The following is a 14,590-nucleotide window of genomic DNA, read 5'->3' as shown; positions in this document are numbered from 1 at the left end:
GTCTCAGCTACTTGGGAGGCTGAGGCAGTTGGATCAGTTGATCCCAGGAGTTTGAGGCTGCAGTGAGCTGTGATAATACCACTGTATTCCAGCTTGGGAGACAATGCAAGACCCTGTCTAAATAAACAAGTAAAATAAAATAAGAAAAATAAAGAGATCCAGCAGGTTAGTGACTTCGGCAGATAACATCGGATTGGTTTAAACTGCAGGTTCTGGAGCCAGACAAAAATAGGTTCCAATCCTACCTCTGCTAATTACCAGTCACTGGGCAGAGTCAGCTCTTGACTGGTAGACCCAGCCTGTTTTACTACCGCTAAATGCGCTCAGTAAGATTGCTAATGCCCTGAGTCATTTTTCTGATGGAGAACTCAGTAACTGAGTCATCTTTCCTTTCCTTCTTCACCCCAATCCCAATTCCCCTCCTAAAGAGCACAGGACACCCAAATATCTTTTGACCTGCCTAGCTATGCTGCATATACCAGGGGCACCCAAGGACGATCACCTCTTGAGGAATAATTTGCTGTGACTTTCTACCTGGCAACCTCTACTGGAAGTCATATCCAGTGGAGAGGTCTGTGTTCATGAATAGGAAAAGGGCTGTGCTTGTGACAGGAAGGTATGAAAAAGAGACCATATGTGACTCTTAGTAGCTATGTGACCTTCAGTGCCTTCAGCTTTGGAGTCCTCTTTTTTTTTTTTTTGAGATAGAGTTTCATTGTCACCCAGGCTGGAGTGCAGTGGCACGATTTCAACTCACTGCAACCTCCATCTCCCAGGTTCAAGTAATTCTCCTGCCTCAACCTCTTAAGTAGCTGGGACTACAGGCACATGCCACCACGCCTGGCTAATTTTTGTATTTTTAGTAGAGATGGGGTTTCACCATGTTGGTCAGGCTGGTCTCAAACTCCTGACCTCAAGTGATCCGCCTGCCTCTGACTCCCAAAGTCCTGGGATTACAGGTGTGAGCCACTGCGCCTAGCCAGAGTCCTCATTAGAGGAAAAAAAAAGCAGTGTTGGGGGTTGGTTTGATCATCCCCAAGGGCCTCCACAGTTTCAAGATGGCACGCCTCAATGATCCCTGGTACCAGGAAATATGACCTCTCTCCTTAGCATCCAGACATTTCCCTGAGAAGTTTTTTTTTCCATAGGCACAGACTCTGACAGAGTCTTTATCTGCGGAGTGAATGATGAGACTTTTGGGCACTGCTGGCCTTGGGAAATTGGCCTGACATGCTCTGACTTTACGGCCATCAAAGCACTGTCTTGAGGGACTGCTCTGACCAGTCACGGCTGAGTGACAGAGCTTAAGATGGAGCCAGCTTCCCTATACAATTGTGAGTGAACCTACAAGAAAGACATTTCCTACAAGAGAGGCCTGGTCTCCTCCAGACATGGAAGCTGCCCTCCAATGGTGAGTGTGAGAAAGGGCACCCAAGGTGCTTCCTCTTGGGGTGTAGCAGTGTGGCCCGCCCAGGTATGTGGAAGAACTGCTCCTTGTTCTTTCTCTTAGAGAAGTCTTTATCGGTGTGTTAGCCAGGGTTCTCTAGAGGGACAGAACCAATAGGATAGACGTATATATAAAGGGGAGTTTATTTTCATTTTTATTTTACTTTTTTGAGACGGAGTTTTGTTCTTGTTGCCTAGGCTGGAGTGCATTGGCACAATCTCAGCTCACTGCAACCTCTGCCTCCTGGGTTCAAGTGATTTTCCTGCCACAGCCTCCCAAGTAGCTGGGATTACAGGCATACGCTACTATGCCTGGCTAATTTTTTTTGTATTTAATAGAGCCGGGGTTTCACCATGTTGGCCAGGCTGGTCTTGAACTCCTGACCTCAGGTGATCCACCCATCTCGGTTTCCCAAAGTGCTGGGATTACAGACGTGAGCCACTGTGCCTGGCCTAAAGGGAAGTTTATTAAGGAATATTGACTCACATGATCACAAGGTGAGGTCTCACAATAGTCTGCAAGCTGAGAAGCAAGGAAGCCAGTCCAAGTCCCAAAGCAGAAGAACTTGGAGTCCGATGTTACAAGGCAGGAAGCATTCAGCCCCGGGGGAAAGATGGAGGCCAGAAAACTAAACCAGTCTAGTCTTTCCACGTTCTTCTGCCTGCTTTTATTCTGGCTGTGCTGGCAGCTGATTAGATGGTGCTCACCCAGATTGAGGGTGGGTCTGCCAGTCCTCTGACTTGAATGTTAATCTCCTTTGGCAACACCCTCACACACACACCCAGGAACAATACTTTGCATCCTTCAATCCAATCAAGCTGATCAAGTTGATACTCAGTATTAACCAACACAGTTGGTATAGCTGCTATGAAGGTTTTCTTAGCATCTGAAACTCTTTGAGCAGCAAAATTCTGCTCAGCATCCTAAGCTGCATTGAGAATTAAGCTTTGCAGCATAGATGGAGTAAGGCTGTCGTGATCCTATACACGCTGTCATAGTCTCTGCATGTATGGTGAAGCTCCAGGTGCCTGACACACGACGTGCTCCACCCTGGTGACCTGTCCACTCCAGTGAAACTCCAGCTGCCTGTGCCTATGTTTAGAGGCACACTGTCCCTTCCAATGAAGGGCTGCCATTTTTCTTTATCCAAAAGAGGCCATATCTGTTTGATTTATCTTTCTATAAGTCTGATCATGAATAACTTAAAACCCTGAATACCAATAGTTTTCAAGAAAGACAAATCCAGTTTCAGGGTTGGCATCAATTTATGAGAACAGCAAGTGCAGAGGCATCATCAGAATCCCCTATGGATTTAAAACAAATGTCCGTGCCTGGCCCCACACCTGGAGATCCTAATGGAGTAGATCTAGAGTGGGCATAGGCGTCTGTGTTTTATTTTGTTTATTTTTTTTGAGACAAAGTCTCACTCTGTCACTCAGGCTGGAGTGCAGCAGTTGAACACCTGGGTTCTCTTCATGTTGCCCAGGCTGGTTTCAAACCCCTGGGCTCAAGTGATCCTCCTGCCTTGGCCTCCCAAAGTGCTGGGAGTACAGGCGTGAGCCACTGCACCCAGCCACATCTGTATTTTTAAAAGTCCCATAGATACAACCCACATATCCATTGCAGGGGACTGGATACACAAAGTATGGCTTATCCATGCAATAGAGAGCTAACTGCTCAACGATAAAAAATAAAAAAGCTGCTGATACATGCAACAACACAGAGGAATCTTCTAGACATCAGGGTAAGTGAAAAAAGCCAGTCACCAAAGAATACATAGTGTAAAATTCCACTTACATGAAATTCAAAAAAGGGAAAAACTAATACACGGTATTAGAAATCAAAACTGTAGTTTACACTGAGTGGGGAGAGTGGGATTGACAACAAAGGGATACAAGAAAATTTCCTGGTGGCGATGAAAATACTCTGTACCTTGTTTTACATGATGGTCTGTGTGGATACACAGATTTTCAAAAGAAACAAACTGGCTGGGTGCAGTGGCTCACACCTGTAATTTCAGCCTTTGAGAGGCCAAGGCCAGATGATTTCTTAAGGACAAGAGTTTGAGACCAGCATGGACAACATAGCAACACCCAGTCGCTACAAAAAATAAAAAATTTACCAGATGTGGTAGCATGTGCTAACCACTAAAGTCCTAACTACTTGGGAAGCTGAGGCAGAGGGATCACGTGAGCCTAGGAGTTCAAGTTCACAGTGAGCTACGACCACACAACTGTACTCCAGCCTGGGCAACAGAGCAAGACCCTGTCAAAAACAAAAACAAAAATAAAAACCCAAACACCTAAAAACCTTCACAAATGAAACCCTTAAGAGGTATGAATTTTATTATCTATAATTTATAGCTCATTTAAATAAAATGGCCTAACTTTCCCTTTAGACCCCAAGCCAGAGTCTTGCATGGGTGTCAAGGAGTGGCCTAATCAGTTCAGCCCAGCCATAGGCTCAGGAAAGGAAACACTTTCCTGCTCCCTGCCTTATATTATACAATCCCCCATTTTAATGTACTTTCCAGGATTTCCCTCACCCTTTCTCTGTCTTTTGGATTAAAACAACAACAACAACAACAACAACAACAACAAAATCCAGGAAACCCAACATAGAACAACCAGCTCAATAAGGAATCCATTTGTCTCCAGACACTGTACCCCTCTCCTGTCTCCATTTTAGCAGCCACATCCACATTCCTGGAGGAAGTTCCCCTGCTTCCAGGCTACTTCAAGGCGCATGATGTTGATTGAGCATCTACTATGTGCCAGACCTTGCTTTACTAAGGCTGCCTCCTTTTCTTTTCAAAATAATCCTGAGAAGTAGATGTTTTTACTGCCCCCCAATTCCAGATTAGTGATCAACAAGGGGAGGTAATATAATGTCAAAAAGTGATGTTTTTAGTTTGATCCAGCTTGCCATAGCAAAACATCATAAACAGCAGAAGTTTATTTTTCTCACTTCTTGAGGCCGGGAGGTCCAAGATGAAGTGGCATCAGACTCAATGTTTGGGGAGGGCCTGGTTCCTACTCATAGGCCGATGCCTTCTTGATTAAGCCTCACTTGGTGGAAGGACCTGGCTGATTCTCTGGCGTCTCTTTTATAAGAGCACAGATCCCATTTTACTCTCATGAAGCCATGAAGTCACCTCCTAAAGGCCCCAATACCATCTCCTTGAGAGTTAGGATTTTATCCTGTGAATTTGGGGGTGGGAACACACACATTTAGACCGCAGCAGGTGACATTAGGTTAAGAGGAGGAGGCGGGCTTAGAGGAGTGATTGCAAAACCTCTTAGAATTTAAGACCCCTTTCCTTCCAAGGCCTGAAAGGCAGACAGGCATTGGAGATACAGGTGAGTATAAAGGGGCAGAGCTCCTCACTCGGCCATGCATTTCATGCCCAGTCGCTAGAATTTAAGTCATCCGAGCCCTCACACACCCAGGCCGTCCCATGTTCTCTGGCTCATCTCTTCTGGTAGCTTAGAAGTCGCAGCCTCAGGGAGACTTCTTTTTGGTGCAACTTAGAAGGAAGCAAGTGTGAAATGCAGAAGTCTTTGCTTTTAGGATTTTGGCTCCCTGAGATCAGAGGAGTGGGTTCCCGTACGGGGGTGGCAAGGCACAGGGAGAAGCATTGGAGCAGACTCTGCGCGCGCGCGTGTGTGTGTGTGTGTGTGTGTGTGTGTGTGTGTCGGCGCGCCTGTGCGTGGAGGGGGATAGCTGTACCCAGCGCGAGGCACTGGGGGAGGAGGAAGCGGTACAGAGATCTGAATAATTGATTCTTCAGCCGCACCAGACGCTCGGGAGCGGGCGGAGAGCGTGGTTCCAACACCACGGACAGCAGCGCGCGCCGCCGCAGGCGCCCCCGTCGCCAGCCAGTCACCTATCCTGGCCTTATTTGCCGCCGTGCGCTCTCAGAACGGGTGGCCGCGCTCCGCGTCGCCGCCGAGGGACTGCGGGGTCTGTCTCGACCCACCTAGGAGAGAGGCTGCGCGCAGGAGACGCTTTCGCCCGCCGGAGCTCCAAGCCTCTTGGGCTTGCGCGGGGGCTACTGCGTCTCGCCGGCTGAGAACAAGTCTCTTAAGTTGGTGTGGAGGGCGCCCCTGCCCTCCCCCTCCTCTTCCTCGGAGGCGACCGCAGCAGAAATACGCCCCGGGAACCCGGCTTTGCCAGTGCTGTGAACCAGGGTGTCCAGACGCTCTCCGGACTCCCTCTGGGAAGTGGAGAGCCGAACGCCCTGCGCGGAGCTGGCCCCGCAGCGAAGGGCCCGGAGGGAGCTGCCTTTCCCCGCCCGAGCCTCTCTCGGCCGGGGACCGCGGGGATCCCCGGCCACACGCGCGCGCACGCTCCCACATTCACTCACACACATTCGCCCTCAAACACACCAGCCCGGAGCTGGGCTGCGGAGAGGGTGCTCCGGCGCGCTCAGAGGACCGGGCAGTTGCCGTCCGGAGTGGGACAGGAAGCAGAGCTAGGACTCTTGGAGGGGAGCTCCTAGGGCTTGGCCGGATCATGGGACCGGGTGAGCGTTAAGAATCGCGGCCGCAGCCATCAGCCCTGGAGATGACCAGGAGCGGCCACTGCTGAGAACTATGTGGAGAGAGGCTGCGGTGAGTGCTGGCGCGGGACGCCGGGCCTGGAAGGCCCCCTTGGGAAGGGGGAGGTGGGAGGCCTGGAGAGGGAGGGAGCGGCAGGATCTCAAGAGGGTCGCTGCGTGGGAACGATCCACCTCCCTCGGGGAACCGGGACCGCGGGAGCCCGCGTCCTTCCCTCCCCCTCTCCTACTGCCGGCTCGTCGCAAACTCAGCCAGCGCCCCCCCACCCTTGTTACCTCCTCTTTCTCTCCCTACCCCCCTCGCTTAGCAGCTCCCGGTCGCACAACTCCCAGCAGCCGGCGCTGGGGAGGTGGTAGGGGGTGCGGGTGGAGGTGCCCAGTTAGCTTCTCGTGGGTTGCCAACCTGGGGCTCCCATTCTCCTGTGCACCCTGGAGTGGAGCTCCCGCTATCAGTCACAGGGGCTGAGGATCCGCACTGGGGGCGTCGTGGGCATGGGGCTTCAGCTTCCCCCCTCTTGTCTAGCCCCCCTGGGCGCACAGGGGGGCTTGTGAGCGCTGCAGACTGCAGCCTTCCCCTCAACCCTCCCTCCCCTCGCTGGTGGGCTGACCCTGCCTCTCCTTCTCTCCTCCGCCCCGGTAGAGCCCTGCTGCAGAGCCTCCGGCTGGGATAGCCGCCCCCCGTGGGGGCGATGCGGACAGCGCGGGACAGCCAGGGGAGAGCGCGGGGGCCGCAGCATGCGGGAACCCGCTAAACCCGGTGGCTGCTGAGGCGGCCGAGATGATCGTGCGCGCAGCGCGCCCCACTGCATCCTCGACCTTCTCGGGCTACAGGTAAGTCCCAGCAGGAGATCAGGGCTCCGTGGGCCGGGGAGGAGGGAGACTCGACCGGAGGGAGAGCGGCAGAGGTGATGGTCAGGCTAGAGAGGGGAGAGGGAAAGCGGGAGGGAGCCCAGCGGCGAGGCGCAGTAGGGGCACCAGGGGGCGCTGCGGCTCCGCGCTCAGCGACGCTCACCCAGGAACGCCGAGGCAGCTAGGAGTTCGCCTCAACTTCCCCCGGCGCCAGCAGCGCCCGGTCTGAGAGGCGCGCGTCAGGTCACGCGTGCACGACCGCGCTGGTATTTTCAGGTACGCGGGGCTGTGCACTTGCCGCCGTTCATGCGTGTGCCCCACCTGAGGACGTGTGAGGACTCCGGCTGGCAGTGGGCACCGCTTCAGCAGCCTGAGGAAGTGCGCAGAAAAGCGCGCGTGCCTATGAGCGTGTGCGGCCCACTGCCCACGTGCACCTAAGACTTGGCAACAGCGCCCGCAGTAGAAAGGCCAGGGAGGGGCTGTACAGTCCACGTCCGTCTGGGAGCTTCTTGGGAGCCTACCTTTCCCCCTACGCACGTTCTTTGCCAGCTCCCACGCGCTGGCCCGCGGGGGGACGCGCCTACTCTCCAGAATTCAGCACTGCACACGGCGCGCGTGAGAGAGGGTGTGTGTGTGTGAACATGTGTGTGTGCATGTGCGTGTGTGCATGTGCGTGTGTGCATGTGCGTGTGTGCACGCGCGCGTGTAGGGGGTGGGTCCTGGGCCTACTTGCAGTTGAGTGAAGGACTCTTCACGGTCCCTCGGCGCGAGGTGGGGCGAGCCCCAAGTTCCCCCAGGCACCGCGGAGCCTGGGCCCACCAGGCAGCGTCCTCACTCCCAAGCACCTGGGGTGTACGCTGCCTGAGAGGAGACGGGTCTGTAGTTGGGGCTGGGCGTAGAGCAAAGTGTGTGGCGCACGCGACGGGCTCGCAGGGGGCGGGGTCAGCCAACTAGCTCCACTCTCAGGCCTGGACGCGGGGTCTGGGCGCCGCCTCCGCACGCCCAGCCGGGTCTGTAGTTCGCTCCGTGCCAGCAGGGGGCGGGGTTGATAACTTGGTCTTCACTATCCCAGGTGGGAGGGGTTGGGTGGAGGGTTTATTCTGTGCACCTACGAGCTTGGTGGGGTAAAGAACGCGCGCGGCGCTTAGGGTCTGTGGCCCTTAGCTAACCTGGGGAATGCGGTGGGGGATATGGACAGAGTTGGGGATGAGGAAGCGCCTGGAGACAGGGGATGAAGAAGCTGGATGTGAGAATGGGCTGGGGGATGCAGAATTAGCTCGGATTGGAGTTGTAGACAGAGTTAGAGACGGATCGAGGGACGTGGATGACGTCGAGGATTGGGAATGGAGTCTGTGATCCCAGCAGCCTATCCAGCTGCTGAGTTCCATCCCTGACTCGTAGAGCAGGGGCCCCGTTGGTAATCCCTTCCTTCTGGTCGTCTTGCTCACCGCGGCCCTGCCTCTCACTCTTCACTTTGCAGGGACCGTCAGTGGCGACTATGGGCAGAGTGGGCTATTGGACCCTGCTGGTGCTGCCGGCCCTTCTGGTCTGGCGCGGTCCGGCGCCGAGCGCGGCGGCGGAGAAGGGTTCCCCCGCGCTGAATATTGCGGTGATGCTGGGTCACAGCCACGACATGACAGAGCGCGAACTTCGAACCCTGTGGGGCCCCGAGCAGGCGGCGGGGCTGCCCCTGGACGTGAACGTGGTAGCTCTGCTGATGAACCGCACCGACCCCAAGAGCCTCATCACGCACGTGTGCGACCTCATGTCCGGGGCACGCATCCACGGCCTCGTGTTTGGGGACGACACGGACCAGGAGGCCGTGGCCCAGATGCTGGATTTTATCTCCTCCCAGACCTTCATCCCCATCTTGGGCATTCACGGGGGCGCATCTATGATCATGGCTGACAAGGTAAGGCCGGGATCTGATGCCCTGCCAGAACCCGGGAAGCCACCAGCTGCAAGGCAGCTGCTGCAGGTCCTCGGACACCCCTAGAATCTGTCTTGATGTGAAGTAGGGGTGGGGGTGGGAGGGTCGTGGCAACTGGCCCAGGTCTTGCCTCTCCAACCCAGAAATGAATGGAAATGCCTTTTGCCTTGTTTCTGAAAATGGTGTACACAGGAGCACTTTGGTGTGGGTGTTCCAGGAAGAGCTCAGAAAACTGAGAAGTGGGCTGTGGGGTGGTGGTGGTGGTGGTAGCATGTTTGGAGATTTACAAGTACCGTGGGGCACAGAGGTGGGCCCAGGAGCACTGGAGATATATGGTTCCTGTTTCCACAATGCCAGTTTTACCTGATTATTTTTTGGGAAAATGTCCATTTTATCCTTTTATGGTAAGTGACTAAAACTATTTCTAAAAATTATTAAATGTGGGTAGGTTCTGGAAGAAAATGCAAAGTTTTTAGGTAAAGCACAAAAGGGCAGAAAAAATGTCATGCTTCCTCCGACTCTGCAATTAGAGGCACAGAGGTAGGGAGTTTGAGAACCCTGGGCCAGAGGAGCGGAGGAGATACTCCTTCCTCAAGGGGAGTGGGTGGGAGTGGAGATAATTAACTCCAAAGCCAGAGCATGGAGGGCCTGGCATTTTCCTTACACGTTCTCTGTCTGGGGCTCCAAGGCCCTCAGATGAAAGAGTTGGCTCCTGAACAAAGATGGGTCTTGGTACTAAAGTTGGAGGGTCTCAAAATGCACGAAAGAGTGTAAAAAAGTCTGTTGACTTCGAATGAGAGAGGGTCTTTTTTTGTGGACATCCTGGGAGCATCGGTTTGGAGAAGAAGGGAGAGAGATTGAAGATTTGAAGGAGCTGTTAGGACAGCTCGGTTTGGGAATTACACAGAAGTGGAGGGAAGGAAGAAGGCTGGAAGGAAGAAGTAAAGTGAGGAATAAGAAAAAAGGGAAAGATTGGAGTTGTGTGTGTACTGTCCTCTAAGTCCTGAGAAAGGATTGGGAGTTCAGAAGGGGAGAGTAAGTGTACTTGTGTGCCATGGTCTCTAGCCCTGAGACCTTCTTGAAGAATGTTCCTTAGATGGCAGGAGATATTCCAGTGGGGTGAGCAGACATTCACTGTAGCACTTACCTTTTGATGCTCTCAAAGCACTGTTATATTCATCACATCAGCTTTTGCTTCTGTTTCAGCAATTCCCATCAGCTCCTTTGGGAACCGTATTAATTCTTTCGGGTCTCCTGGGCTACAGCACATTCAGCTGAAGCACACAATTGATGCAGTATCTTATTAAACATTCATTTTAAATGGTTTGCAGCCTAGCAGAATTCTTGTGTGTGGTTGAGCGTTTTCCCAGTCACTTCTCAGTTTTGGGGGGCTCCTTTCTGGGAAGAAGATAGTAGGGACTAGCCATGCTCTGCCACCACTGACAATTTCAGAACTGGAGAGGACCTTAGGGTTTCCTGGAGCAACCTGTAACTTTCAGATGAAGTGACTGAGCCGTAGGGGAGTTAAGGGACTTTGCCAAGACCACATGGTGGGTGATGTAGCTAGGTAGCTGAATTTCTGGTCCCAAGCTGTGATCTTCCATTCCACTAAATCAAGCCCATACTTTAATGATGTCATCCATCTTCAGGAGGGCCAAGGAACCAGTCTTGTTTTGTGGGAGGGGCTGAGCATGGAGAGCTGTGATGAATCACAGCCTAGAGGGCTTTTGTATAGGAGGGGCCAATCTTCTAATGAAGGCATTGAGGAAGAAGAACAGCCGGTTTCCAGCCAGGCCTTGCAGTGTGATTTTGGGATTTAAATATTACCACAGATCCCTTCTTCCTTCTTGAGTTTTTCTGAAGTAGCTATAGACAAGAAACAGGAGCCGTATTGAAAGTGAAATTTCTGGATCCATGAGGGTTTGGCACAACCCTTTGGAGAAATCTGGGAAAAGCTGAATTGGAAAAGGTGGTATGAGATGGGGAGGTTCCAGGTAGGCTTTGGCTCTTACTTCTAAGTCTCAGCCGATAGGTGTGTGGCTCGGGCTCTCATGTAATGCATTCATCCAACTGTAGGCAGAGAGAAGTAGGAAGAGTGTAGGGTCATGGATAGGAACCCCCTTGATAGGCAGGGACCCTGCCTGCTAGTGAATCTTGACCCAATGAATGGCAGGCTCTGACCAGCTAGACCAGCAACTGTTCTTCCCTTGAAGGAGGCATTAGAAAGAAGGTTCTGAGAAGTCCAGGGAGTATGGGTGGAAACATTCTTCTCTCCTCTGTGATGAAACTGCCTTTTGGGGATGTGGACCAAAATGTGACCTCACTTAAGAGTAAGAAGAGAAAAGGAATCAGGAAAGGACAAGAGGAAGATGAGAAAAGACATTTCCAGAGAAATCAAGAATAGAGGTTTAAGAGGAGTTGGAGACAGAAGAATGAAAGGGTCCATTAGTTCAAAAATGGGGGAGGGGATTTGATACTCCCTATTATTGTTGGGACTTTCAGAGTTGGTCTTGGAGAGATTGGCCCCTCTCTGTGATTCTGGTGGAACTCTAGGGAGATAAGGCAAGGTGGCAGGGAAGCAAAGAGCTCAGTGGAGGTAACATCAGGGCATATGTCTAGTCCCTATGTGGAACGGTGATATTGAGAGGAGTTGGGTGATATTGAGAGGAGTTGGGTGATACTGAGAGGAGTTGGTTTAAAAGGTGGTATTTTGAGACACTGGGGATGTGTTTAGAAAGGAGATTGTCTGAGATGTGAACATCCCTTCCTTCCATTAGTAACATATGTAGATGGCTTGTGCTTCTGCCACCTGTTTCATTTACAGCTGAACATTCCGTTTATTTGGCTCCAAAGAAACAGTCATGGTGCATTGCTTAAAACTCTGCCTAGCCTGGGTGTGCCAATGGTATTATGACTACAGCCTCAACCACCCTAGATTGATAAGACCTCTGCCTCCTGATAAAATGATGTTGATTTGGTAAAGCCACCCAGAACACACTTTTGTTATTTTTACTTCTAAATTGGCAACATGATAGTGCCCCTGCTGATGAGAAAGGTAGTCAATTTGGTTATCAGTTAAAATGAACACACACACTTTTTTTTTTTACCCTTCTCTCTGTCTACTTGACCCTTAAAGAAAACAACAAAGCCTTATGACAATCGAAATGTCATGCAAATGTGGCAGATTTTTGTGGTGTTAATTTAATTTACAACTGAGGTGTTAATGTTTTGCTTGCATTGTTGGGTGGTCTTGCAATACAACTAAATTAGAGGTGAAAATAAGGCTGGTTGAGGTGGTTCACACCTGTAATCCTAGCACTTTGGGAGGCCAAGGCGGACAGATTACCTGAGGTCAGGAGCTCAAGACCAGCCTGACCAACATGCTGAAACCCCATCTCTACAAAAATACAAAAATTAGCCAGATGTGGTGTCAGGCCCCTGTCATCCCAGCTAATCAGGAGGCTGAGGCAGGGAGAATTGCTTGAACCCAGGAGGTGGAGGTTGCAGTGAGCCAAGATTGTGCCACTGCACTCCAGCCTGGGCGATAGAGTGAGACTTTGTTTCAAAAAAGAAAATAAATAAATAAATTAATTAATTAAAGGTGAAAACAATGCTCGATGTAGATAAAGTTCTAATGTTATCTTGGCTTGGCCATTTTGACCCTGTCTAAGTGAAATACACTCCAGCTGCAGTAATAGTCCCTAGTAAGCCCAGCATATGGGTTAGATCTTTACACTTCTACTCAGTGTCCTCAACCCCTCTCACCCCCCCACCACTTCTCTCCTTATTCCTAACTGCTCCGTGCAGGAAAAGACGAGGCTCAGATTTTAGCTATATCCATCCATGCCAGTTATCACTTAGGTTTTGTTTTCTATGTTATTTCTATGCAAACCTCATCTGTCCTACTAGAGTATAAGTCGTTTGAGGGCAGATTTTTTTTTTTTTTAAAAACTGTGTTTATCTGTGTATGTGTATTTGACGTAACAAATGTTTCTCTCCTCCACAGACATATAAAAATAGTGTCTTTTCACTGTAGAGCACTTAGGAAGTACATTAAAATTTAAAGAAGATAAAAATCTCTCTCCAAATCCTATCACCATAGGTAAACACTACTGACACTTTGGTGTATTTCCTTTTATCTATTTAGTCTCATGCTCAGGATTTTATAGTATATATGGTTTTTCTTATTGTGCTTTGCCCTCTGTGGACTTCCTTAGAGGCTTCAAGATTTTCTTTAATTCTGGAAATACCTCAACTGCTGTTCGTTGGATATTTCCTTTCCATCATTATTTCTATTCTCTCTGTCTGAATATATATGCATATATATAGTCACGCGTCGCTTCATGATGGGACACGTTCTGAGAAATGCACGGTTAGGTGATTTAATTGTGTGAACATCACAGAGTGCTCTTACACAAACCTACATGGTATAGTCTGTTACACACCTAGGCTATGTGCTATAGCCTGTTGCTCCTCGGCTAAAGCCCCTACAGCATACTCTACTGTATAAATGCTATAGTAAATATTGTACGTAACTGTAATACAATGGTAAGTATTTGTATATCTAAACATATCTAAGCATAGAAAAGGTACAGCAAAAACTTAGAATGCTGGTCTTATGGGACCAGCATTGTGTACTTATGGTCCTTTGTTGACCTAAACCTCCTTATGCAGCATATGACTGTACTATATATATATATATATATGTCATTTCTCAATCAATTCTCCATGTATCTTAAGTTGTTTTTCTTTTTTCAGTTCTCTGTACTGTGTTTGGGAAGGTTTCCTCAATTCTATATTCCCGTTAACTACATCATTTCATTTGTGTCTGGTCTATTTTATTTTAGAAAGAAGCAGCATGGATGTTCTATTATTTTGACTATCAGTTGAGTTATGGATTTCAACAAGGATATACTTTATTTCCAAGATAATAATTGGTCCCTTTTTATACCTCCCTGTTTTTTTGCTTTATAAATAACAAAAAACTATTCTCATTTTGTGCATGTAACTCCCTCCCCTGTCCCTTCAAAGATTAAAAAATATGTATTATAAAGTTCTTCTCTGATTGCTCTAGCATCTTTGTTTCTTCAGTTGTGAATTCCTTCGTTTGTAGAGTCAGTTAGTTGGACGTTCACATGTTCTTTAATTTTTGTTTGTGAACTTATTTTCAAGGCAGCTTTATGATTACTTATGCCCTACATCTGTGAAGGTGTGTGCTTTAAGCCAGAGCCCATGTCAACAGCTCAGCTTTGTACTCTCTTCCCATTCTACACTGCCTGTGGTGCAGGCTTGGGAGTCCGTCTCATGTAGGTGACTTCATTTTGGCTCCTTGAAACAGATGGGGTCCTGCTTTTTGGCTGTGACTATTGGTGGATGGTGCAGATGTTCCAGCGCCATCCACAGCTAGCAGCATGATTCTAGGTCCACTTCTTCCCCTTTTTCCCTGGACGGACATTGACACTTCTGTTCTTACGGCTCATATTGGACCTACCCTCTATTGATTATGTGGCTTTGATTCCTACTTGAAACCCTAGAGTCCCGTCTTTCAGTTCATTTATTTTTAGGGATTGCTCTCTATTTTTGATCTGTGATTCCCTTTTCTTATTTCCAAGCAATACTATGTAAATTTAAAAATAACTAAAGATTTCTTTATAAATTCTATGTCTTAGGAGCAGAAAAGGAAGGTTACTGAGTGTGTTCACTCAGCTTTTGACCCAGTTTTATTTCACAACCTGCTTTTATGTATTTTTTTAAGCTTGATTATGTATTCTTGGAATTTTCCTTTATCACTACATAGACTTCTCAA

General features: G+C 49.5%; 1 protein-coding gene across 2 annotated transcripts in view; it reads left to right on the top strand.

The window, feature by feature from the left end:
* The first annotated feature begins 5,209 nt into the window (after positions 1 to 5,209).
* The window catches only part of GRIN2A (glutamate ionotropic receptor NMDA type subunit 2A), a 431,556-nt gene continuing 422,175 nt past the window's right edge, over positions 5,210 to 14,590 (top strand). For both annotated transcript variants that reach the window (XM_028840946.2, XM_028840945.2), the window contains exons 1-3: positions 5,210 to 6,060; positions 6,646 to 6,836; positions 8,335 to 8,766. In XM_028840946.2, the coding sequence (XP_028696779.1) occupies positions 8,353 to 8,766 (414 nt within the window). In that variant the 5' untranslated portion in view covers positions 5,210 to 6,060; positions 6,646 to 6,836; positions 8,335 to 8,352. The remainder of the gene's footprint in view (positions 6,061 to 6,645; positions 6,837 to 8,334; positions 8,767 to 14,590) is intronic.

Source organism: Macaca mulatta, chromosome 20 (assembly GCF_049350105.2).
Source record: "Macaca mulatta isolate MMU2019108-1 chromosome 20, T2T-MMU8v2.0, whole genome shotgun sequence".
Taxonomy (NCBI): Eukaryota; Metazoa; Chordata; class Mammalia; order Primates; family Cercopithecidae; genus Macaca; species Macaca mulatta.
This window is presented reverse-complemented; position numbering and strand designations above follow the sequence as displayed.